This window comes from Lissotriton helveticus, chromosome 11 (genome assembly GCF_964261635.1).
Source record: "Lissotriton helveticus chromosome 11, aLisHel1.1, whole genome shotgun sequence".
In the NCBI taxonomy this organism is placed as follows: domain Eukaryota; kingdom Metazoa; phylum Chordata; class Amphibia; order Caudata; family Salamandridae; genus Lissotriton; species Lissotriton helveticus.
In genome coordinates this window covers 107,130,648-107,155,601 of record NC_136072.1, presented here as the reverse complement: position 1 = coordinate 107,155,601, position 24,954 = coordinate 107,130,648, and the positions used below count along the sequence as shown (strand labels likewise).

Genomic DNA, 24,954 nt, shown 5'->3' with positions numbered 1-24,954 from the left:
TCCCTCTCCCTCTGTCGCCCTCTGTCTCCCTCTGTCTCCCTCTGTGGCCCTCTCCCTCCCTCTCCCTCTGTCGCCCTCTGTCTCCCTCTGTGGCCCTCTCCCTCCCTCTCCCTCTGTCTCCCTCTGTCTCCCTCTGTGGCCCTCTCCCTCCCTCTCCCTCTGTCGCCCTCTGTCTCCCTCTGTGGCCCTCTCCCTCTGTGGCCCTCTCCCTCTGTCGCCCTCTCCCTCTGTCTCCCTCTGTCGCCCTCTCCCTCTGTCTCCCTCTGTCTCCCTCTGTGGCCCTCTCCCTCCCTCTCCCTCTGTCGCCCTCTCCCTCTGTCGCCCTCTCCCTCTGTCTTCCTCTGTCGCCCTCTCCCTCTGTCTCCCTCTCCCTCTGTCTCCCTCTGTCTCCCTCTGTGGCCCTCTGTGGCCCTCTCCCTCCCTCTCCCTCTGTCGCCCTCTGTCTCCCTCTGTGGCCCTCTCCCTCTGTGGCCCTCTCCCTCTGTCGCCCTCTCCCTCTGTCTCCCTCTGTCGCCCTCTCCCTCTGTCTCCCTCTGTCTCCCTCTGTGGCCCTCTCCCTCCCTCTCCCTCTGTCTCCCTCTGTGGCCCTCTCCCTCTGTTGCCCTCTCCCTCTGTCTCCATCAGTCAGTGTTTGTCCCTCGGTCACCTCAACGCACATCCCTGAGGCACACACACAGTTGCACACAAGCACTGCACAGGCCTCACAAACTCCATAGAGCTGAATGTTAAGGGATGTCTCACAAGTACCAGCAAGCATCTGCCATGTGCCTGTAAGACAGCCACCATTTCCTGTCAACACTGTACTGTGTCAGGACACACATCTCAGAAAGCTCAATAGTACACAATGGGCACAGGTGTAGGCAGCACAAGTCCCTCCTGTGCTCATTGCCAACACAAACATCAGGACAAGGTCACACATGCTGTGCATAAACACAAATCCAACATAATGGCAGCATGCCACATGAGGGGACAGCCAAAACATGAACAATGGACGCTTGCAATTTGCAAACAAAGTAATAGCATGGCGTGTTGTACACACCCCTTACATAAACTCATCCCCGGGAGACAGGCGTTGTATTGCAACACTGTTCCAATTGCCATGTACCACAACAAAACACGTACTCATAAGAATATGCATACAACTCTTACATGCACATAACAGAAGCTCCAGTCCATTGTGGCCCTCTAAAAAAGCTAGTGCCCCATCTCATTACCTTTGTGGATGTACATAAGCACCAACATGGACATGGGTATTGACAAGGTGATGCGTCTCAGAGAAGTGCCAAGTTCTAAAGCCATGATCTCCAAGTGGGTGTACAGGTCCAGCGGTGTTGCCATTGTTTGGCCAGTATGGAACAGCAAAAGACATCCAAAGTAGTAGCTGACATGCTAAATAATGATGCTCTGTCTCTTACATCAACATGCTGCATCTAAACTCTGTGCATGCTTGCCGCACACATAAGATTTTTCACCACATCCAGGATGTTGCGTGAAACTTACAAATTCTTTACACGTGTGGTGCCGGCAACACAAGACACAGCAATGGCTGTGTCAGTCATTGTCAAGAGATTGGAAGAATGTATATACCCCATCGTACTATTGTGTTTTTCTACCACTAAATACACAACTGTACAATGTCAACTATGTATAGCTTGTGGAACAGTGATGCTGATAATGGATAACAAAACCACATGTCACTTGATATAGCCCTAACAGTGTCTCTCTCTCTCCCACACACAGGGCAACGTGCGGATCGCCCCCCCAGCCAGGGGGGCCAAGGATCCCAGTCCCAGGCTCAGCAGGACCCAGACCCCACCGCCAGCGCCGTCCCTCAACGCACTGTGGATGACCCCAACCAACCTGGCTCCTCTGGATCCCAAACCCCTGCAGCAACTATACCAGCTACATCTCTGCCAACCACCGGACCTATTCCCACCACATCCCAGCAGACAGGTCAGAGCCCTGCCCATGATTCACAAGAGAGCCAGTCTGAAAATGAGGGACACCCTTTGTCGGGCGCCCCTGAGGTTGGTGACAACCTCCACCCTCCCAGCACTCGGGGGGCCCGTCGATCGGATGTGCCCACAAGCGCAGGCCGTGCTCATGTGGGTCAGGGTGGTGGGAGTGGCGCAAGGCGGAGGCGAGAATCTGGCCAGTCAGCTGCAGGGACCGGTATGGCTGAACTCGATAACATCCTTGAGGCATACCGGCGGGACACCAGTGAGGTAAACCAGCTTGCGGAGACCCTCAACCAGCTCAAAGAACAGCAGGCAGAGCAAATAGCCAGGCAAGACCTGCATTATGGACTGGTGGAGGCACACCAGGCTCAGCTCTTGATGGTGCATAGGGACATTGTCCATGTGCTACGTCAGATGGCTGCCAACATGCAGCCCCCTCCCTGTGTCACAAGGCCAGCAACATCACGGCAAAGTGCAACACCAGCCACAGGGAGGGAGGAGAGGGAGGAGGTTGAACCCTCTGACGTAGCGTCCCATGCACCGTCCATGCCTGCACATGAGGGTCCCCCAAGGAAGGCGGGTCGTCCACGCCGAAGGCGTTGAGGGCCTGTGGCCCATGGACTTCTCCCAGGACACTGGACCTGGCATATAGCCCCTGGGTGCAACAGCATCCCCTACGAGACTCTCCCACAAGGACTTGCTGGTCACAGTCTGCCCAATGATGTCAGGCACTGTGGGCTGGACTCTGTTGACTGAAACAGTAAGCCATCTCATCTCCAGCAGTGAATTTTGGATTCCCCCCCCTTTCTGTACAGCACCTATTCACGTTTCATGCACTAGAGCACCCAATAAATAATTTAAACATCATACGCATTTGGTGAGTAATCTTTGAAACAGCATACATGTATATGTGTCAGCAAATGTCATAAATGCAAGGTATACAACAAACAGCAGTCATCCACACACTTGGATCAGAATCTGAGTGAGGACACACATTGGTCAGAAATTTCCACAAACTACATACATGGATGGTAAGACACACCTGTGTGGGACAGTCAATGCTGGAGGGGGGAATGAATCCCAAACAGCTAGCACAGGCAGGCCCAGGAGAGTCACTTTGAGGAGTACATGTCAGTGTCACAAAAGTAGTAGTCCATGTAGGGAGTACCTACAACTGTGTCCTCAGGTATGTGAGCTACCATCAGCATGATGCATTACTGTGTATGTGATTAATGCCGCACAGGATGACGGTGGCAGGACAGACTGTGGGCAATGGGCTGGAGCACTCTACACAGGCACACCTGATTAGGTGACCTACCCCTATGGAGCTACAAGTACTATACTACTGTAATGGGAACAACGCATACAGAAAAACAACACACACCAGACAAATACCAACCCCGGAACCGCCAAATCACACCACACCCAAGAGACAGGGTCATGGTGTGTGTCCCATGTGCCAACTTGACTGACTGTGACAGCAATGTTGAAGTGGTGTGAGCATGTTGTGTTCTGGCACGTGACTGTAAGCTAACAGTTTTCGGATCTAGTGGTGTTGACAAGCTAACACTCTACAATAGTGTGCCAATGTAAGGTGTGTGTGTGTTGGACACGCCACATGACCTGGTGGTACGTAGACCCAATGTCATGTGAATCTGCATAGTTGTGCCAGTATGTGTTGCACACACACGCATAGCAGCAGCTATGACTGAGTACACAGCATTTTCATAGCACGAGGGTGAATGTCTGGTGTTGTCTGTGTGTAGGGTGGCCGGAGCATGCTCTATTAATGGATGGAAGGAGGGTCATCCTGTAGGTGTCTGTGTTCCTGGATAGTGTGCGCTGCATGTTGGCTGTGTATGCAGCTGCAGCAATGAGTGAATAAATGACGGCAGGAGGGGTGTGACTAATTGCTAAACAAACACATAACACAAGGGCAGCCGCAATGCGCAAAGTGACATGTGGATGTGAAGGCAGGAGTGTCTGCCTCACTCAGGATCACTGACTACTAAATGGCACAGTAAACACCACACATCACAGTCAGTGGATCAGGGCCCTTACGGTCAAGTGGGGCACAAGACACACAGCGTCTGCAGGTGTATACAAGAGCTAGTGTGTTCAAATCCAAACTGCACCAACAAAGACATCTACCTCACACACAACATAGTATTATAGCCTTCACCCACCCCATGTGTGTGGACAATACACAGTTACACACCTAACAAGCATGAGGTAACTAATTTGAAAATAGTATATGTGCACATTAGACGGACATGTGTGTAGAGACACAAGCAGGCACTAGATTCTGTAGGAGTCAGACGTCATGCACAACATGATAATCTACATTGTGAGCCCATGGAGCTATCACAATCATACATGTGCATTGTCAATAAGTCCAATTTACACTAATCATGATGTCACCTGTAATGCCGCTTTACGAATACCTACAAGGCTGTCAACGACTGGCCGTACCTTTCTTCATCAGACTGGTGTGATGCTCTAAGGGTTCCACCTCCAAATAGCCCATTGGTCTGAGTACAAACAACAGACACAAAAGGGTGATCAGGCGAGGGAAGGAGAGGATGGGAACTGCTGGGAGGGAGACCTGAAACAGAGGCAATTAAGCATTAGGACAACATTCTCATGTCACAGACACTTCAAAAACCTCATTAGCTACACTCTACCAGTCACACCTGTGAAGTGTACTGTCTGGTGACAAATAATGATGATTAATCATGCCATCACATCAGATTCGATGCTGTGACACAGACACATAAAAACTGGGACAGTCTGTCATCCATTAGAGTCATGTGTAACGCTCACAAGTGAGCACCCATGCAAAAAGATCTATGTAGTATAAACACATTCCCAGGCACAGATGAGGTAGACATCAGTAACAAATGGAAACATATGGAAATCAAACTACCGCTAACTCTAAAGTCTGTATGTGATATTGGTAAGCCATAAGGGCCCTGTAAGCTAACTTGAGCAAATCCACTCCAGCTGTTAGTATCACATATGACGAGGAAGTTAATGATCGACATGCAATGAAGGCACTCTGTAGCCAGTCTTTTGGTGTGGCAAGTATGCATCACAATGCTAAACATGATATGCATGTACAACAAATATTAAGTGCAAGTGATGTCCATCCAAGCTACATAATCAGACCCTACCATAGCACAGTCATGGTGCCGGCGACCAGAGATTCATGTGAATGACCGCACTCCACTGGTGCTACACAGAAATTCACATATGCATCTTTCACACTTTTTACTTTGTCATGCTAAACATACATGGCATCATGTGCATCTAAACATCACGGCTACTCACTGTGAAGGCTGGCGTTGCAGTATTCTCAACCTGCACTGAGGTAACGACATGACAGTGACATGATATACTGCTGCAAGGGGCAATGCATCCATGTTAACTGATTCACGGGACAGTTGTCTTAAGATGTGGAACATACACTGGGCAACACCAACACCACATGCTTTCATGGTACTCACACTGGACTGGCCCACAAGCTGGAGGTGAGGATCCAGTCACATTCTAATGCACACAGTGAGGCTGCAATCCCCCACAGAGTCCGTGGTTGTGACCTCTGACACAATGTCATGCCATGGTATGTGCAATGTTGCTGTGGCAATGTCTCCACACATTGATGCATTCACCAGAGTATCAAAGTACAACAGATGACAGAAGGGGTGACTATCCTGTCATGGGAGTGGCCATACATGTCATGAGGTACATAATGGAGTAGCATGTATGCAAGATGACACCACATGCACATGAACATGTACCACACATTTCTACACATACCAATGCTAAACAGCCTCATATGAGTCCTTACCCAAATTGACTCCTCCACATGTTCAAGCATGCTCCGTTGATGTGGCTGACGGTGCAATCATAATGAGCAGTAGCAGGATGACCACGATGTACCCCAACGGACAACAGGCAGGGCGAGCTGTGGATGAGAGTGGCACACAAGGGGTCACGGTCGGTATAATGTCATTTTGACAATGTCTGTTGAATAGCCTGATGTAGTATGACACCTGTACATTCCGAGTGCACTCATAGCACGTATGTGTGTAGCATTCCAACTGAACATGTGACACAGCACAACACACATCCAATTGATCTTGCTTACAGTCTGTTGCATACATAGCATGCTACCCATGCTACTCTATAGTCCATCTTTTACTGAAAAGATGAAAGGACTCACCATCATGAAAAGAAGTTGCGGATGAGGTGACCGCGGATATCATCTTCACCCTCCTCATCACTGGCATCCTGGCCAAGGCCTTCATCCTCAACGGGCGGATGTTCCAGCTCATCAGGATCCAGGTAGAGTGGCACAGCCTTCTCCACTGCCATGTTGTGTAGCATGCAGCACACGGTGAAGATGTCACACACCTTGCGTGGGCTGTATTGGAGGGCTCCGCCTGTCTTGTCCAGGCACCTGAAGCGGCTCTTCAGGAGTCCAAAGGTCCGTTCGATCACCTGCCTGGTCTTCACATGTGCATTGTTGTAACGCTGGTCTGCAGCTGTCCTGGGGTTGCGTAGCGGAGTCATTAGCCATGGCATGTTTGGATATCCAGCGTCTCCTGCAATTTGACAACATGTACAAGAGTCAATCATATGATGCAGATCATGAAGTTGTGACATACTGACATACAGAGCTCACAGTGTATACTCACCAACTAGACATGCCCGGTGGTTGTGCAGCTGCAGCATCATCTGTGGTACCCTGCTACGCCTCATGATGAAAGCATCGTGGCACGATCCTGGATAACGTGCACAAACATGTGAGATAATCATGTTGGCAAGACACACCACCAGGGCATTTATCGAGTGGTAGTGTTTCCTGTTGCGATACGCTTGCTCCTGAGCCTGTGGTGGGACAAGAGTAACATGTGTACCATCAATTGCACCAATTACATGTGGCATACGGCCCAGGCCATAGAATTGCCCCTTGACATCTGTCAACTCTTCTGGAGTAGGGAATGTAATGAAATCATCAAGGTGGAGCAACATTGCTCCCAAAACATCACTCAATACCCGGCTAAACATGGTCTGAGACATCCCTCCCACATCAGCTATGGTAAATTGGAAGGTACCTGTGGCAAAGAAATGGAGGGCTGCCATCACCTTCACCTTGGGTGTCAGTGCACTTGGATACCTGTGGCGTGGTTGTAGGTGAGCCTCAAGCCTGCCCGTCAGGTCCTTGATCAACTGTCGGCCGAAGCGATATCGAAGGATGCAGTTGCGCTCCCTCATGGCTTCCAAGTCAGGCAACGGCCTTTCCAGAGGGGGTGCCCTGCAAGACACAATTTTAAGGAAATGTCTACAACTGTCTGACTAAGACTATAACAATGTACATGGCACAAGCAACACCTCTTCAAATGATGTAGACAATTTGGAGTGTGGTGTGGGATACACACAGATGCCAGCTCCCACACACTCCTCCGTGGCGAAGGTAAATACCTGTAGTGTGTGGAATGGATGTGACATGCATACAAGCCTTCAGATGTACAGGTCTAAGTGACCATGACAATGTATCATGTCAGTGAGACACGTCATGTCAATGTCAGTAGGAGGTTGCACACCCAGAGGGCAGACTGCAATACACACACACACCACATGTGCAATCATTTGCACTGTTCAGCCTTAGTCATGTCGCGGTGTGTACTTTCAGTGAGAATTACATGACCATCATCATACATCATGATAATTACATTTGTCACTGACGGTCTGTAATGCCATCACACATGTGAACGGGTCATTTACACACGTGGCATGGTGTGTGTACATTAGTCACCCTGCCATCACAGCAAGGACACAACATATATGCTCCTACAGCAGATGCACAGTACTTTCAAGGACTAGTTACTTACCTTTTGTGAACCAATATCTGTAAGGAACAGTAGGCAGTAGCAAAGTGTCACATTTCTATACATACATAGCTTAGGACTAATTAGCCTCCCTGGGTGTCATTGATCTGACCAGTGAGTGGTGGCTATCCAGGCCACACCGGAACAAAAGTAGTGTTGTTGATTGGCATCCGACAAGGGCGTGGCCACGTTTTGGCTGTACCTACAACGCATACACTGGCAGCTGTTACACAAACATATCCCACAGAGAGTGTGGGTAGCAGGCAAAGATGCATGTCAAGTAGCTAAACATCACTCCCAGAGTCAGGGAGGATGATGACATCTTTGCGTAGTGCCTGTACCTCTTGGATACCCTCTACAGCGTAGGTAACGTGAATGTGTTCTGTGGTTTTGAGGGCTGCATGCAGATGCTTCCTGGGATGGGGTGGTAGGACAGGGAACATGGTCAGTCCGGGTAGGGCAGTGGGGGTCTGACAACGTGCCTATGTACAGACAAACATGCTGCGTGGCTGTACAAGCTTGCAAAAATACATACAGTACTCTCATCAAGATGAGCCTGCAGAGGCTCAGCGTAGCGTTAGTGTAGTTGAAGGACCTGAGTGACAAGTTGGTCCTCACCGCAACAACAGGGAGATGAAGGGCCATGGTTACAACCGCCCACATAAACACTACACTGAACGTTGCCAAATCATCCAAATACATCTTTTGAGTTGAGACATCACCTGTGTCTGGCTAGGTGTCCACAACACTCGCATCCCCCAGTCCACCTGTCCTGTGGTGTTGGGACTGACACTCACGTGCCAGTGGGTCTTCTTGACCCTCCCAATACTCATTAGCGCCAATTGTAATGAGGTGTGGCCAGCTCATTGATGTTTACATTCCCATGCAGCATTAAGAGCGGTGTTCTGCCACACAGTTACCACGGCGGAGCCGTACAGTGTGTGTTATCGGGGCCAGCACCACCCCAGAATGGCGCCACGGCTGACACCTGGGGGAGATCTGGCAGTGAGGTTGTGAGTTGCACCAGCGGGGACCTGGATGAACATTCCGATCATGTCTGTCACAGCGGTTCTGGGACGTATGCACCGCCTGCGTCCGTCACTCAGCGAATGATGGCGTCAGGGGCATATCAACTGAGGCGCAACTGCCCCCTGACGGGTACGGTGGGCCAGAAGCTGATGCATAGTCACTGGCCGGGGTGAAGGACATCATGGACATGAGGAAGTGCAGTTACTCCTCCTGTGTCACATGCAGGGCTGGGACCGTAGGTCGTGGTGCTGGCTACGATGGCTGCTGTTCTGATGGAGCCGTGTGGTCGCCGTCACCCTAATCCCATGCAGCATTGCACTTGCATCATGGTTATTTGTCAATGCAATTACACATCTCTGACTTTTGTTGTTTACCTGACAAGTGTCGCCTGGGGAATGATGTACTAATGAGGGGCTCACATGTCTCCACACCCACACACATGCACTGGTCCTACATCCCAACCATGAGCTATTGTGCTGCTGTGCCAACTGCTGGAGTCTAAGTGGCTTGTGGGACATATCACACCTGGATTCATATGTCAGCTCCCCGCAATTGGAGCAGCTCTTGTTGTTGTGCCTGACGTGAAAACCGTGGAGACACAGACGGTGAGGGTCACTCACCAACATGAGGCCTTTTCATTCCTCACAGGCTTTGTAAGTGACATCCCTATTGGCACGGTCTTGAGTATGACAATAAAAGGTAAATGTTCTGAAGTGTTAGTACAATGATTTAGGGTACAAAATGTGTAAGCTTTAACTTAGACCGGAGCTGCGTTGGTGTTGAGAAACAAACAGAGGACCTGACGTGTGGACGCAGAGGTGACATATGACTACTCAGATAACGTCATCAGGGCAGACACAACGCCAAGGATACTTGCAGAGCCAGAGGAATTACACACCAACACACAAGTGTACGGTATTACGGAAATTGCCATGTCCAGGATGACATGTGTGGATATTCTGAGGTGAGTAATACTTTACTGACCTCTTCATGGCATATGCTAACAGCATGCACAATGTAGCACAAGGCACACACATGACGTGGTCACACAGGGTCATGCTGTGCGGCTATGACACCTCTGTGACAGTGGGCATGTTCCTGTCATCATGTGGCAGTTCCCTGTACTGAATTGTGGCCCATTCGAGTGTTCATGTGCCACGCTACATGTTGCAGACGTCAATCGTGTTGAAATTGTTGAATGCATGTGATGCACATGTGCATCATGAATGATGACATGTTGTGCAAGCTATTTACACATCAACTGAGGCACACGGTCACAATCCCTGTGCTTCTTCAATGTCTGCCAAACCTGGCACATACTGATGTATGTGTGCCATGCTGATGTATGCATCCACATGGTTGACATGAGTGTAGACTACATCCCTGCTGTGTGATTTCCTAGTGTGACTCTGCCAATGGTGACATGAAGGTGGACAGGGACGCAGCCTACACAATCGTTCACTTGACCATGTCTGACTCAATGTACCCCAATGGTAGGGGCCTGTGTACGCATCGTTTCCCTATCGCCTTTAGGCTCTACGTGAGCTGAGCGTACCCCAATGGTAGGGGCCTGTGTACGCATCGTTTCCCTATCGCCTTTAGGCTCTACGCGAGCTGAGCGTACCCCAATGGTAGGGGCCTGTGTACGCATCGTTTCCCTATCGCCTTTAGGCTCTACGCGAGCTGAGCGTACCCCAATGGTAGGGGCCTGTGTACGCATCGTTTCCCTATCGCCTTTAGGCTCTACTGAGCGTACCCCAATGGTACGGGCCTGTGTACGCATCGTTTCCCTATCGCCTTTAGGCTCTACGCGAGCTGAGCGTACCCCAATGGTAGGGGCCTGTGTACGCATCGTTTCCCTATCGCCTTTAGGCTCTACGCGAGCTGAGCGTACCCCAATGGTAGGGGCCTGTGTACGCATCGTTTCCCTATCGCCTTTAGGCTCTACTGAGCGTACCCCAATGGTACGGGCCTGTGTACGCATCGTTTCCCTATCGCCTTTAGGCTCTACGCGAGCTGAGCGTACCCCAATGGTAGGGGCCTGTGTACGCATCGTTTCCCTATCGCCTTTAGGCTCTACTGAGCGTACCCCAATGGTACGGGCCTGTGTACGCATCGTTTCCCTATCGCCTTTAGGCTCTACGCGAGCTGAGCGTACCCCAATGGTAGGGGCCTGTGTACGCATCGTTTCCCTATCGCCTTTAGGCTCTACGCGAGCTGAGCGTACCCCAATGGTAGGGGCCTGTGTACGCATCGTTTCCCTATCGCCTTTAGGCTCTATGCGAGCTGAGCATACCCCAATGGTAGGGGCCTGTGTACGCATCGTTTCCCTATCGCCTTTAGGCTCTACGCGAGCTGAGCGTACCCCAATGGTAGGGGCCTGTGTACGCATCGTTTCCCTATCGCCTTTAGGCTCTACTGAGCGTACCCCAATGGTACGGGCCTGTGTACGCATCGTTTCCCTATCGCCTTTAGGCTCTACTGAGCGTACCCCAATGGTACGGGCCTGTGTACGCATCGTTTCCCTATCGCCTTTAGGCTCTACGCGAGCTGAGCGTACCCCAATGGTAGGGGCCTGTGTACGCATCGTTTCCCTATCGCCTTTAGGCTCTACTGAGCGTACCCCAATGGTACGGGCCTGTGTACGCATCGTTTCCCTATCGCCTTTAGGCTCTACGCGAGCTGAGCGTACCCCAATGGTAGGGGCCTGTGTACGCATCGTTTCCCTATCGCCTTTAGGCTCTACGCGAGCTGAGCGTACCCCAATGGTAGGGGCCTGTGTACGCATCATTTCCCTATCGCCTTTAGGCTCTACGCGAGCTGAGCGTACCCCAATGGTAGGGGCCTGTGTACGCATCGTTTCCCTATCGCCTTTAGGCTCTACGCGAGCTGAGCGTACCCCAATGGTAGGGGCCTGTGTACGCATCGTTTCCCTATCGCCTTTAGGCTCTACTGAGCGTACCCCAATGGTACGGGCCTGTGTACGCATCGTTTCCCTATCGCCTTTAGGCTCTACTGAGCGTACCCCAATGGTACGGGCCTGTGTACGCATCGTTTCCCTATCGCCTTTAGGCTCTACGCGAGCTGAGCGTACCCCAATGGTAGGGGCCTGTGTACGCATCGTTTCCCTATCGCCTTTAGGCTCTACTGAGCGTACCCCAATGGTACGGGCCTGTGTACGCATCGTTTCCCTATCGCCTTTAGGCTCTACGCGAGCTGAGCGTACCCCAATGGTAGGGGCCTGTGTACGCATCGTTTCCCTATCGCCTTTAGGCTCTACGCGAGCTGAGCGTACCCCAATGGTAGGGGCCTGTGTACGCATCGTTTCCCTATCGCCTTTAGGCTCTACGCGAGCTGAGCGTACCCCAATGGTAGGGGCCTGTGTACGCATCGTTTCCCTATCGCCTTTAGGCTCTACGCGAGCTGAGCGTACCCCAATGGTAGGGGCCTGTGTACGCATCGTTTCCCTATCGCCTTTAGGCTCTACTGAGCGTACCCCAATGGTACGGGCCTGTGTACGCATCGTTTCCCTATCGCCTTTAGGCTCTACTGAGCGTACCCCAATGGTAGGGGCCTGTGTACGCATCGTTTCCCTATCGCCTTTAGGCTCTACGCGAGCTGAGCGTACCCCAATGGTACGGGCCTGTGTACGCATCGTTTCCCTATCGCCTTTAGGCTCTACTGAGCGTACCCCAATGGTACGGGCCTGTGTACGCATCGTTTCCCTATCGCCTTTAGGCTCTACTGAGCGTACCCCAATGGTAGGGGCCTGTGTACGCATCGTTTCCCTATCGCCTTTAGGCTCTACTGAGCGTACCCCAATGGTACGGGCCTGTGTACGCATCGTTTCCCTATCGCCTTTAGGCTCTACGCGAGCTGAGCGTACCCCAATGGTAGGGGCCTGTGTACGCATCGTTTCCCTATCGCCTTTAGGCTCTACGCGAGCTGAGCGTACCCCAATGGTACGGGCCTGTGTACGCATCGTTTCCCTATCGCCTTTAGGCTCTACTGAGCGTACCCCAATGGTACGGGCCTGTGTACGCATCGTTTCCCTATCGCCTTTAGGCTCTACTGAGCGTACCCCAATGGTAGGGGCCTGTGTACGCATCGTTTCCCTATCGCCTTTAGGCTCTACTGAGCGTACCCCAATGGTACGGGCCTGTGTACGCATCGTTTCCCTATCGCCTTTAGGCTCTACGCGAGCTGAGCGTACCCCAATGGTAGGGGCCTGTGTACGCATCGTTTCCCTATCGCCTTTAGGCTCTACGCGAGCTGAGCGTACCCCAATGGTACGGGCCTGTGTACGCATCGTTTCCCTATCGCCTTTAGGCTCTACTGAGCGTACCCCAATGGTACGGGCCTGTGTACGCATCGTTACACCATTCAATGTGTAGCAATGGCAATGTCACCGTACTTGTGTGTGGATTTTTTAAATTTCATAGGGAACAACTAAGGAAACAGTGTACTGTTCCAAATGCAACCAGGTTGTCATGGATACGGAGTTTTTTACACTCCTACAGGTGTCCTGGAAGATTCAGTTAGGAAAAAGTATACAATGTTGCGAAAGTTGTTGTTCAGCTCTGGCTCTATTTTCAAACCATGCATATGTGTGTAATGGGCTTAGGTGTGATGTGATTGGATGGAACATAGGATGCAAATTATGGTGGCCTATCACACACTACTCCTTGGACTCACAGACCCTCTGCAGCACAGATATAAGGCAGCATGTGGCTGTGGGAGGGCACTTGCCTGCACAACATTGGTGTGCTAACCACAGCTGCTGTCTCTGAATCCTCTGGCCCTGATTAGCTGAACATGGAGAGGGCACCTGCATTCACTGATGGTGAGAACAAGGTCCTTCTGGATGCCCTCCTGCCCAACTTCAGCAAGCTGTATGGGAGACCAGGGGATCAGGTGAGTGATGTGTGCAATACCTTGGAGTGTGCACCTGTTGTGTGTGTGACATCATAGCCACTGTGTAGTAATACTGGATAGATGCAATGTTGTTGTGAGTGAGTGCCAGGGTGCACAGTGTTGTTAGAAGAGAGTTATTTGTTGTAGTGTGGTGTGTGACAGCATGTCACGTGCTGCATTGCACCCAGATATAGCATGTCTTGTTCAGTGAGTGTCATGCTCAAAGAGTGTTTTACAGCCCTCATGTAATCTGTAGATTTACAATGTAATGCTAAGCAGTTTTGTTAGCACACAGGCCACATACTCCTGGACAATGATGCTAATGTGTGTGCCATACGTTGCCCTATTGTCATCATGTATTTTGTGGACATATGGGTGTCTTGGGAACATGCACCAGGTATACTGATGTTCTGTAACTTTACATTTGTGACAGGTATCTGCCTATGAGAAGGGTGAAATCTGGGTGGACATCGCCAGGGCTGTCCGGAGCGAGGGGGGGCCTCGCAGGAGGCTTCGAAACATAAAGAAGAGGTGGCAGGACATCCGGTGCTGGAGCCGCCGCATCGCCCGAGTCCAGCTGAAGCTGGAAGCTCCACGCCGGCATGGCGGCAGCCGGCAACTCACCCCCAACATGCTCCGGGTCCTGGAAGTGGTGTTCCCAGACCTCCATAGGCAGTTGCAGGAGGGACAGCAGCACGAAGGGGGTAGGTACATGTCTGTTTGTAGTCATGTGTGTGAGAAATGGTACCTGAAGAGCTCTACGGCATGGTCACACTCCCATAGTTTGAGTGGTGTAGTCAGACAGGCAGTTCATGCATTGGAATTCGATTGTCCCTCTGTCAGCAGCTGCTTCTTTACATGCCTTGCCCTACTCCACAGTAGAGGTTTGCTTTGGCTAATGCTTGTTTTTGACATGTACTCCTATGGTGCAGTGTCTCAAGTTGCATCTTCCTTTGCACATCTTCATGTTGTAGGGGGGTATGTCACACCTGTTCGTACCTTAAATGTAGCACCACATGTGCACTATGTCTGCCCTTCTTCATATTGTGGCACTGTTCTTGAGTCTCAACAAGTGTTTTGTGCACAAGTCAGCCTCAGTGGCCTTTGTCCATGGTACACTTTCTAATTATCTTGTGTTAGCTGCAGGTGCACAATGTACATGTGCTATATTTTGGACTTCTGCATACTCACACTGGGCAGTGCGTGTGTGCATATTCTCTCCATCTGTGGCATGTTCTTTGTACATGGTATTGATGGTTTGCCACACAATGTGACTTTGGATGTACAAAGCGGTGATGGCAGTGTGAGGTGATGGAAGACTTGTTTCAGGTCCCAGGACGGCATCACATGGCAGTTTGCCCAGGACTTTTCTAATGTGGCACAGAGTCAAAGCTAATCAAACATGACCAGGTCTTGATTTGGGTGGCAGGGTTGGGTAATGAACTGTTATGCATCATCAGCTATCCTGTTGTCAGGCAGTGGATCATGATTGTGTCTCTCATACAAGTATTTTACTTGCCTATACCTTGTCTCCTACCTTACATTGAGCTGTGTGTCTCTGACATTTCTCCACAAGTAGAATTGTCATTATGAAGAGTTATGTGTCATGTGACTCATGATGCATGCCATGTTGACGAAAGAGGCCATATGATTTGCAGCTGATATGTCTGATGTGTACAGGTGACTGATATGTTTTAATTCTTCTCCTTGCTCACAGCATCATCATCTGAATCTGGAGGAGACAGAGGCGCGGACCAGGCGGAGGGACACACCGACAGTGCCACCTGCTGGGAGGTGTCAGAGGGAGGCAGTGGCACAGAGTGGGAGGAGAGTCTACAGGCCGCACGACATGTGACTGACACATCGTACCATGCCGACGAATCCGAGACAGACTCTCAGGAGGGGGGGGAATATGCAGCAATGGTCACTCATACATCTTTGGCTGCCCTCCCCTCCTCCAGTCCCATCTCCAACCTCCCACTCCTTGGTGTGCCTAGGGTCCGTGCTAGCCCCCGTGTCTCCTTTGTTCCCGGCACCGCAGCCCCTGCCCCTGTGTCCCCTGCTGCCCTCAGTGCTGAGACAGTGGACCTACTCCGGCAGATTGCAGTAGGTCAGGCATCCATGCTGTCTGTCCTCCATGGACATACACAACTGATTACACAGGTGGTGTCGTTCATGGAGGGCATGTCATCAGCCATGTCTGATCTGCGTCGGAGTGTGGCTGCCATTGAATCAACGCTGACGGCAGCTATGTACACCCAGCAGCATCTGTCCCCCCCCCATCCTTCCGAGCCATCCACCTCTGCCTCTCACATACCTACACAGCATACACGCACACGCCACAGGTCAGACACACCCAGCGCACACACACAGCATAAGAAGCTCAAAGCTCCACGCACACAGTCTCAAGGGCAAGTAGGCACACCCACAGGGAGAGGGGAGACACCTCACACACACATCCACACACCCAGTAGGACTGACTCACAGCCCTGTACCTCCACCCCCAATGTGTCCCCGGGTTCTGGTGGTAGTTTTTCCGCCCTGGCTGAGGTGTGCAGCCAGGTTTTTGAATCTACTTTCGGCGATGCCCCAACCAGTGTGGATGAATCCACTACACCTGCACCCACTCCACCTGTCCTTCCCTCTCCTGTCCATGCGGTGCCGGAGGATTCCACAGATGGTGCCCCCATAGTCAGCACAGCTGATTAAACGCCATGTGCAGGCATGTTTGGGTGAGATGACACCCATGGAGGCACAAGCTATTGCTGAGACTCTATTGGACTGGCCATTGCCCTTTAATGAGCGAGGACTCTCATTTGCTTTTCTTTTGTGATTCCGCTGAATAAAGCTGATTTTTTCTTTTCAGATTTGTAGTTTGTGTGATGATGTCTGTGACTGCTGGGTGCCTGGGAGCTGGTGTGATGTTCACATTTAGGTCTACTAAAATGTGTCTATCTCCTGAGGGTAATGAGGTTGACAATGGTATGTTTATGATGTACGAGCTGGGCAGTGGTGGGCACTCTGATGCTGGGCACTCTGATGCTGGGCAGTGGTGGGCACTCTGATGCTGGGCACTCTGATGCTGGGCAGTGGTGGGGACTCTGATGCTGGGCACTCTGATGCTGGGCAGTGGTGGGCACTCTGATGCTGGGCACTCTGATGCTGGGCAGTGGTGGGCACTCTGATGCTGGGCACTCTGATGCTGGGCAGTGGTGGGCACTCTGATGCTGGGCAGTGGTGGGCACTCTGATGCTGGGCACTCTGATGCTGGGCAGTGGTGGGCACTCTGATGCTGGGCACTCTGATGCTGGGCAGTGGTGGGCACTCTGATGCTGGGCACTCTGATGCTGGGCAGTGGTGGGCGCTCTGATGCTGGGCAGTGGTGGGCACTCTGATGCTGGGCACTCTGATGCTGGGCAGTGGTGGGCACTCTGATGCTGGGCACTCTGATGCTGGGCAGTGGTGGGCGCTCTGATGCTGGGCAGTGGTGGGCACTCTGATGCTGGGCACTCTGATGCTGGGCAGTGGTGGGCACTCTGATGCTGGGCACTCTGATGCTGGGCAGTGGTGGGCGCTCTGATGCTGGGCAGTGGTGGGCACTCTGATGCTGGGCACTCTGATGCTGGGCAGTGGTGGGCACTCTGATGCTGGGCACTCTGATGCTGGGCAGTGGTGGGCACTCTGATGCTGGGCACTCTGATGCTGGGCAGTGGTGGGCACTCTGATGCTGGGCACTCTGATGCTGGGCAGTGGTGGGCACTCTGATGCTGGGCAGTGGTGGGCACTCTGATGCTGGGCACTCTGATGCTGGGCAGTGGTGGGCACTCTGATGCTGGGCACTCTGATGCTGGGCAGTGGTGGGCACTCTGATGCTGGGCACTCTGATGCTGGGCAGTGGTGGGCGCTCTGATGCTGGGCAGTGGTGGGCACTCTGATGCTGGGCACTCTGATGCTGGGCAGTGGTGGGCACTCTGATGCTGGGCACTCTGATGCTGGGCAGTGGTGGGCGCTCTGATGCTGGGCAGTGGTGGGCACTCTGATGCTGGGCACTCTGATGCTGGGCAGTGGTGGGCACTCTGATGCTGGGCACTCTGATGCTGGGCAGTGGTGGGCACTCTGATGCTGGGCACTCTGATGCTGGGCAGTGGTGGGCACTCTGATGCTGGGCACTCTGATGCTGGGCAGTGGTGGGCACTCTGATGCTGGGCAGTGGTGGGCACTCTGATGCTGGGCACTCTGATGCTGGGCAGTGGTGGGCACTCTGATGCTGGGCACTCTGATGCTGGGCAGTGGTGGGCACTCTGATGCTGGGCACTCTGATGCTGGGCAGTGGTGGGCACTCTGATGCTGGGCACTCTGATGCTGGGCAGTGGTGGGGACTCTGATGCTGGGCAGTGGTGGGCACTCTGATGCTGGGCACTCTGATGCTGGGCAGTGGTGGGCACTCTGATGCTGGGCACTCTGATGCTGGGCAGTGGTGGGCACTCTGATGCTGGGCACTCTGATGCTGGGCAGTGGTGGGCACTCTGATGCTGGGCACTCTGATGCTGGGCAGTGGTGGGCGCTCTGATGCTGGGCAGTGGTGGGCACTCTGATGCTGGGCACTCTGATGCTGGGCAGTGGTGGGCACTCTGATGCTGGGCAGTGGTGGGCACTCTGATGCTGGGCACTCTGATGCTGGGCAGTGGTGGGCACTCTGATGCTGGGCAGTGGTGGGCACTCTGATGCTGGGCACTCTGATGCTGGGCAGTGGTGGGCACTCTGATGCTGGGCAGTGGTGGGCACTCTGATGCTGGGCACTCTGATGCTGGGCAGTGGTGGGCACTCTGATGCTGGGCACTCTGATGCTGGGCAGTGGTGGGGACTCTGATGCTGGGCAGTGGTGGGCACTCTGATGCTGGGCACTCTGATGCTGGGCAGTGGTGGGCACTCTGATGCTGGGCACTCTGATGCTGGGCACAGGTGGCCAGGGGGGGGTGTCTCAGACACACACTCTCATACTTACACATACAATTACTTAGCAGACGTATGTCCCACACGTCTATTGCACTGGTGTTGTGCGGTGAGCTGGATGACGTACATCGAGCTGGATGACGTGCATGCAGCACGTATAACACTGGTGGAGTGCGGTGACGTACCGTACCCCGAAGTCGATGACGTAGGTGCGGTACGTCTCCGTATGACACTGGTGTTGTGCGGTGACGTACCGTACCCCGAGCTGGATGACGTACATGCGGCACGTATAACACTGGTGGAGTGCGGTGACGTACCGTACCCCGAAGTCGATGACGTAGGTGCGGTACGTCTCCGTATGACACTGGTGTTGTGCGGTGACGTACCGTACCCCGAGCTGGATGACGTACATGCGGCACGGTGCGGTACGTCTCCGTATGACACTGGTGTTGTGCGGTGACGTACCGTACCCCGAGCTGGATGACGTACATGCGGCACGTATAACACTGGTGGAGTGCGGTGACGTACCGTACCCCGAAGTCGATAACGTAGGTGCGGTACCTCTCCGTATTACACTAGTGATGTGCGGTGACGTTCCGTACCCCGTGGTCGATGACGTAGGTGCGGTACGTCTCCGTATGACACTGGTGTTGTGCGGTGACGTACCGTACCCCGAGCTGGATGACGTACATGCGGCACGGTGCGGTACGTCTCCGTATGACACTGGTGTTGTGCGGTGACGTACCGTACCCCGAGCTGGATGACGTACATGCGGCACGGTGCAGTACGTCTCCGTATGACACTGGTGTTGTGCGGTGACGTACCGTACCCCGAGCTGGATGACGTACATGCGGCACGTATAACACTGGTGGAGTGCGGTGACGTACCGTACCCCGAAGTCGATGACGTAGGTGCGGTACGTCTCCGTATGACACTGGTGTTGTGCGGTGACGTACCGTACCCCGAGCTGGATGACGTACATGCGGCACGTATAACACTGGTGGAGTGCGGTGACGTACCGTACCCCGAAGTCGATGACGTAGGTGCGGTACCTCTCCGTATTACACTAGTGATGTGCGGTGACGTTCCGTACCCCGTGGTCGATGACGTAGGTGCGGGACGTCTCCGTATTACACTGGTGTTGTGCGGTGACGTTCCGTACCCCGAAGTCGATGACGTAGGTGCGGTACGTCTCCGTATGACACTGGTGTTGTGCGGGATTGTGTGGTGCAACGTACCCAGACATGACAGTCGTGCAATGGAGATGTGCTCGTATGGCAACACGTACAGGTATGTTGGTGTTCGTTGTACTCACCTTCTGCGCCGTCGTCGGTTTCTATATACGAGGTGGTGGGCGTACAGGATAGGGATGACACGGACGATGGCGTTCATGTCTTGCTTGTCGTGTACCGGGTGCCGGGTTTGACGGAGTGTGGGTTTACGGTAGTTTAGAGCTCTCGTAGCAAAAGAGCCGTACGGTGTGTGTTCGACACGGATCGTACTTCCTGGGTCGGAAGGCGCGGTCTATTTACGTACGGACGCAGCGTGGTGCGTCAGCCGACTGCAAATCGTACGGATTTTCGATTTGTACGGTGTTTTGTACGAGTCGTACGGAGCCACGCATTTATTTGTGATCGTACTTGCTGAATCGTACGGGGACGCCTACGGGTGCTATTCGTACGGGGAAAAACGCTCCGAACTGCAATTCGGAGCGCTTTTTACCGGATCGGAATCGACACCTTGATGTTAAACCTATCAGAATTTGTGAGGCAGAGCAGATGGTGTGGGCGACAGTCTCACTCTTAATGTCAGGATGTGAGCTACCCATAACTTGTTTGTAGTCTCACAGCACCAACAAGGCCTGTCTGCTGCAGTTTGAGTGCGAGTCATTATGCGAAGCAAGGCAGCTTAAAAGATGGTGTCTGTTTACTTGCCCTGTTAATGGCCCATATGTTGGAGCGCTAAACTGTGCTGCGTGTTTAGTGCCAGCGCAAAGTTTATAAGTGCATCCCTTTATCTAGTGTGCTTCACACATGGTCATCATGACTTAGTTTATAGTAATGAAAACTACTTGCAGTAATAGTGAAGTCACTCATTTATTGTCCAACTTTGAACAAAACATAACAAAAAGTCAATTTCTGCACAGTGGTAGAGCAAGAGTCTGAAACAGTCTGGAGAAGTTTGGCTCAATGGTTAGAGCGGCAGACCCTGATGCAGAGGTCTAGCCCGGGACCAGGGTTCAATTCCCCGCCTCAGCGGGACTTGAGCTCAAAAATTCCACGGACCTGATAATTCTCGCCTCGGTGCCTATTCCAATCATGGAGTCCCACTCTGCAACTCTGAGCAATAGCTTGCTTAATCTCCACAACGGCCCCCACAATGCTAAGGATGCCTGCCCTCCACCTTGGGGGTGCCCAGGAGTGGACACCTCACAGGGAAACAAAGTAGAATCCACAAGGTGGTAGTTCAGTGGTCCCTCAGGGATGGGGAGCACACCGTGTTTTTTAAATGCCCCTCACACACCAACAGGCCCCTTGGTGTCATGCTTCATCATCGGGGCCTTCGCACCCCTCTACGGGGTGCGGCGTGCTACGACAGAACGACTACGCAGGAGCACTTTGTAGTGAGCTATGTGAGGGGGTGTGGTTTACGTGATGTGAGTGAGGTGAGGTGAAAAAAGTGATTAAAAAATACCTGGCACTAAGGAAAAGAGAAAATTTTATTCTGTCCCTGGCTGGTATTAGTAAAAAGTGCAAGGACTGGTTGAAAAAATACGTGCTAGGTAGTTGGTTGATATACCCTAGCACGTATTTTTTCAACCAGTCCTTGCACTTTTTACTAATACCAGCCAGGGACAGAATAAAATTTTCTCTTTTCCTTAGTGCCAGGTATTTTTTAATCACTTTTTTCACCTCACCTCACTCACATCACGTAAACCACACCCCCTCACATAGCTCACTACAAAGTGCTCCTGCGTAGTCGTTCTGTCGTAGCACGCCGCACCCCGTAGAGGGGTGCGAAGGCCCCGATGATGAAGCATGACACCAAGGGGCCTGTTGGTGTGTGAGGGGCATTTAAAAAACACGGTGTGCTCCCCATCCCTGAGGGACCACTGAACTACCACCTTGTGGATTCTACTTTGTTTATGCATGACGCTTAGGGAGACTGAATCCACTTTTCTCTCTCTCTCCCCCCTCCTGGTTGTTTTTCCACCTCACAGGGAAAGCCAGGATGGGTTCCACAACGGTATTCGTACAAGCGCCTTGAGACCCTTGCGGGTGAGTAGTGCGCTATACAAGTATCAATTTATTGCATATTACCAAGGGGGGGGCGATAGGCAATTATCGCCAATTTAGCGGCTGTTTTCGGGCACTAAGCGGCAATAATTCTATCGCCCTATTAGCAAGCTGTCGCTAACTGATGTTAGCGACAGCTTTTAGGCGATAGCCAGCGGTTTGGGGCCCGCTTTGCATGTCAGTGATGTTTATCGCTAATGACATGCAAAGTGGGCGTACCCAACCAGTTAGCGACTGAAAGCAGTCGCTAACGTCGCTATCGCCTATTAGCAACGCAGGCGTAGCGTTGGAAATATTCACGCTAAGCGCGAATATCTCCAAATACTAACACCTGCCCAGACCAGTTCTTAGCCATGTTATCCAATGAGAGGTGGATAACATGGCTAAGAGCATTTCATTGCTAATGCGTGAATATCGCTGTATTCTCAGCGATATTCACGCATTTTGCCGCTATCGCTGGATATTTTAGCACAATGGAGAAAAACGTTGCTAATAGCATGTTTTCTCCGCTAACATATCCAGTGATAGGCAGCGATAAAAAAATCGTCGCTAAGCCTATTTAGCGATAAATATCGCTACTTGTTGGTAATATGCCCCTGTGTCCCTTACACGCCTGGCCTCGGTGCCACTGCACCTGCTGCACCAGTGACAGCCACTCCTCTGTTATTGCTTTTTGACAAAGCGAAAATGCATCCATGACAGGCAATTACCCCTCAACTGACATGATAAATATATCCTGTGCATTTTAGAAATGTTATTTTTCATCTGATGTCGCTGCAGCTATTCAGCAAGGGAATAGAAGCTGCTTTTACCTAAAAGTGTGTTTTCTGTTTCTTACGATTCATAGAATCGCGACACAATGTCCCTATTAAGCGATTTCCTAGAACTTCCAACGCGTTGCCATGGGAAATGCTGCAGCTGCCCAGGATGGCCCTATGAACAAACAATTTCACTGAGATGTCTGGTGAGCCAGTGTTATATAAAAGATGGAAAGCAAATATAATGTGTCAGGCAACGCACTTGTGTTCCGGAGCTTGATTTAAAAAGCAATTTACATTTTAATCTGCACCGGGGGAAGGCCATCATCATATATTGTTCTCTTTTCGTTTTTTTTTTCTTGAGCTGGCCCATCTGGCTAATCGCTTGAACCAAGGTCAGAAAAGAAGCGAAAGAGCTACAGGCGCAATATCTGACTGATCTCCTGCAAAGATGTTAGCTGAAGGTACCTGATGTACAACCCTATGCAAATATTTGCTAATGTAACATAACATGTTCTGCTTCATGATGTATGTACCTCCAAAAAGGATGTGTATGTCGGTGGTGGATTTCTAGCTTGTTAAATTAAAAATGCTGGTAAAATACCCCAAAGAAATGGAAAAATTAACTAGGTGGAGAGATATATGTTGGTAACTAGAAGACACATTTTTCAGATTTTGGAAGATCTAGCCAGCCTCTCATTCTTCCCTAATCTATAGTGCATAAAATATTAGTATAGTAGTTCTACTCATGTAGGACTACATGCTATTCATAAAACTATCTTTTCTAAGTGGAGAATTCCGGCAACCTTGCAGAGAACTCAGCTCACTTAAGTATAGAATTTAGGTGTAAATATGAGAGGGACCAAAGTAGTGGCGGCACAATGGAGAAAAATGGAATAATTACACAAAAATAGGAGGGGTTTGGGGAAATATAGCAAGAGATTTAGGGAGGGTCATGCTCTCTAATACAAACACCCTCCCACAAAAAGTAAGGCCATTGTCCAGCCTCTTACAGGTACTGCAACACATGCCAATAGAAAATAATACAGACCGGAATTTGAAATAACATTATATGTGGCGGCATTCAAATAAAGGACTGAAGTAATTTTGTGGTCCGTGTCCGTGCTTTCCTTGGAGCAATATATATATATATATATATATATATATTCATATATATTTATATATTACCTACTGGCGATAGCCAGTAGGTATATATAGTTAGGACCGAGCTACAATAGGAAATCCGCAACATTCTATTAGGAATAACTTTTGCGCCGGTTGCGGAATGTGCATGTAATTTTCCAAAATGTAGGCCAGCTCCGCTGCGCTCCTTCCCTGAAAGTTTCGGGGAGATTCGCGAAGTGGGGGCTGAGAAAAAAGAGGAGTCCCAAAACGTGTTTTCCCCATGTTAATTTCCATAGGACGTTCTGACAAGGCTACAGCCCGAACCGCTGAACGGAATTACACCAAACTTGGCAAAATTGAAGGGACTGGTACGCAGAAGTACCTTTGCTATATTTGGTGAAAATTGCTCCAGAGGTTTTTATGAAAATGAACTTCAAAAACACATATATATCTGGGCGGAGCCTAACCACACATCTCATCGTGAGATCTGATTGGCTGTCAGCACTTCATCCAAGAAGTGTTGGCAGCCATCTTGGGACCAATATACATGATAGCACCTCATTAAAAAGCATTGTAGTTAATAGAGGGTTTTAGGACTTTAGTTACATTATAAATCATTTGTTGATGGTACCATACTCATTTTAGGAATTGTGGTGTGTTCTAAGGTGATTTTACCATGTGAAAAAAGCCTTCTGCTGGGATATCATGAAAAATGTTTGAAAGAAAACTATTATCTCATGCTTTTCCCACAGTGGTTTGGATGGGGATCTATAAGCTAAACTGAAAGCATATTTTCTGTAAATTCACATTATCTTTCTCAGTCATGTGAGAATGAAGTCTGACATTCTCAGTAAAACATGTACATCCAACAAGGACAGAGACTGTCAGTTGATTCCTTTGTGTTCTACTGCAGCCTCCTAGAGTGTTCTAAAGAACAACTAGAGCGCTAACAGTCCTACTTATTACAAAGTTATGGCACACGTGAAGCCATCTTGATTGGAATAAAGTGGTAACTCTTGAAGCATTT

The 24,954-nt window shown here is 51.0% G+C and overlaps 1 protein-coding gene across 1 annotated transcript in view; it reads left to right on the top strand.

The window, feature by feature from the left end:
• Positions 1-16,504, top strand: part of LOC144790742 (uncharacterized) — a 32,120-nt gene extending 15,616 nt beyond the window's left edge. Inside the window, exons 2-3 of the mRNA XM_078665452.1 lie at positions 14,229-14,499; positions 15,513-16,504. Coding sequence (XP_078521578.1) covers positions 14,229-14,499; positions 15,513-16,504 — 1,263 coding nt within the window. The remainder of the gene's footprint in view (positions 1-14,228; positions 14,500-15,512) is intronic.
• Positions 16,505-24,954: the final 8,450 nt, after the last annotated feature.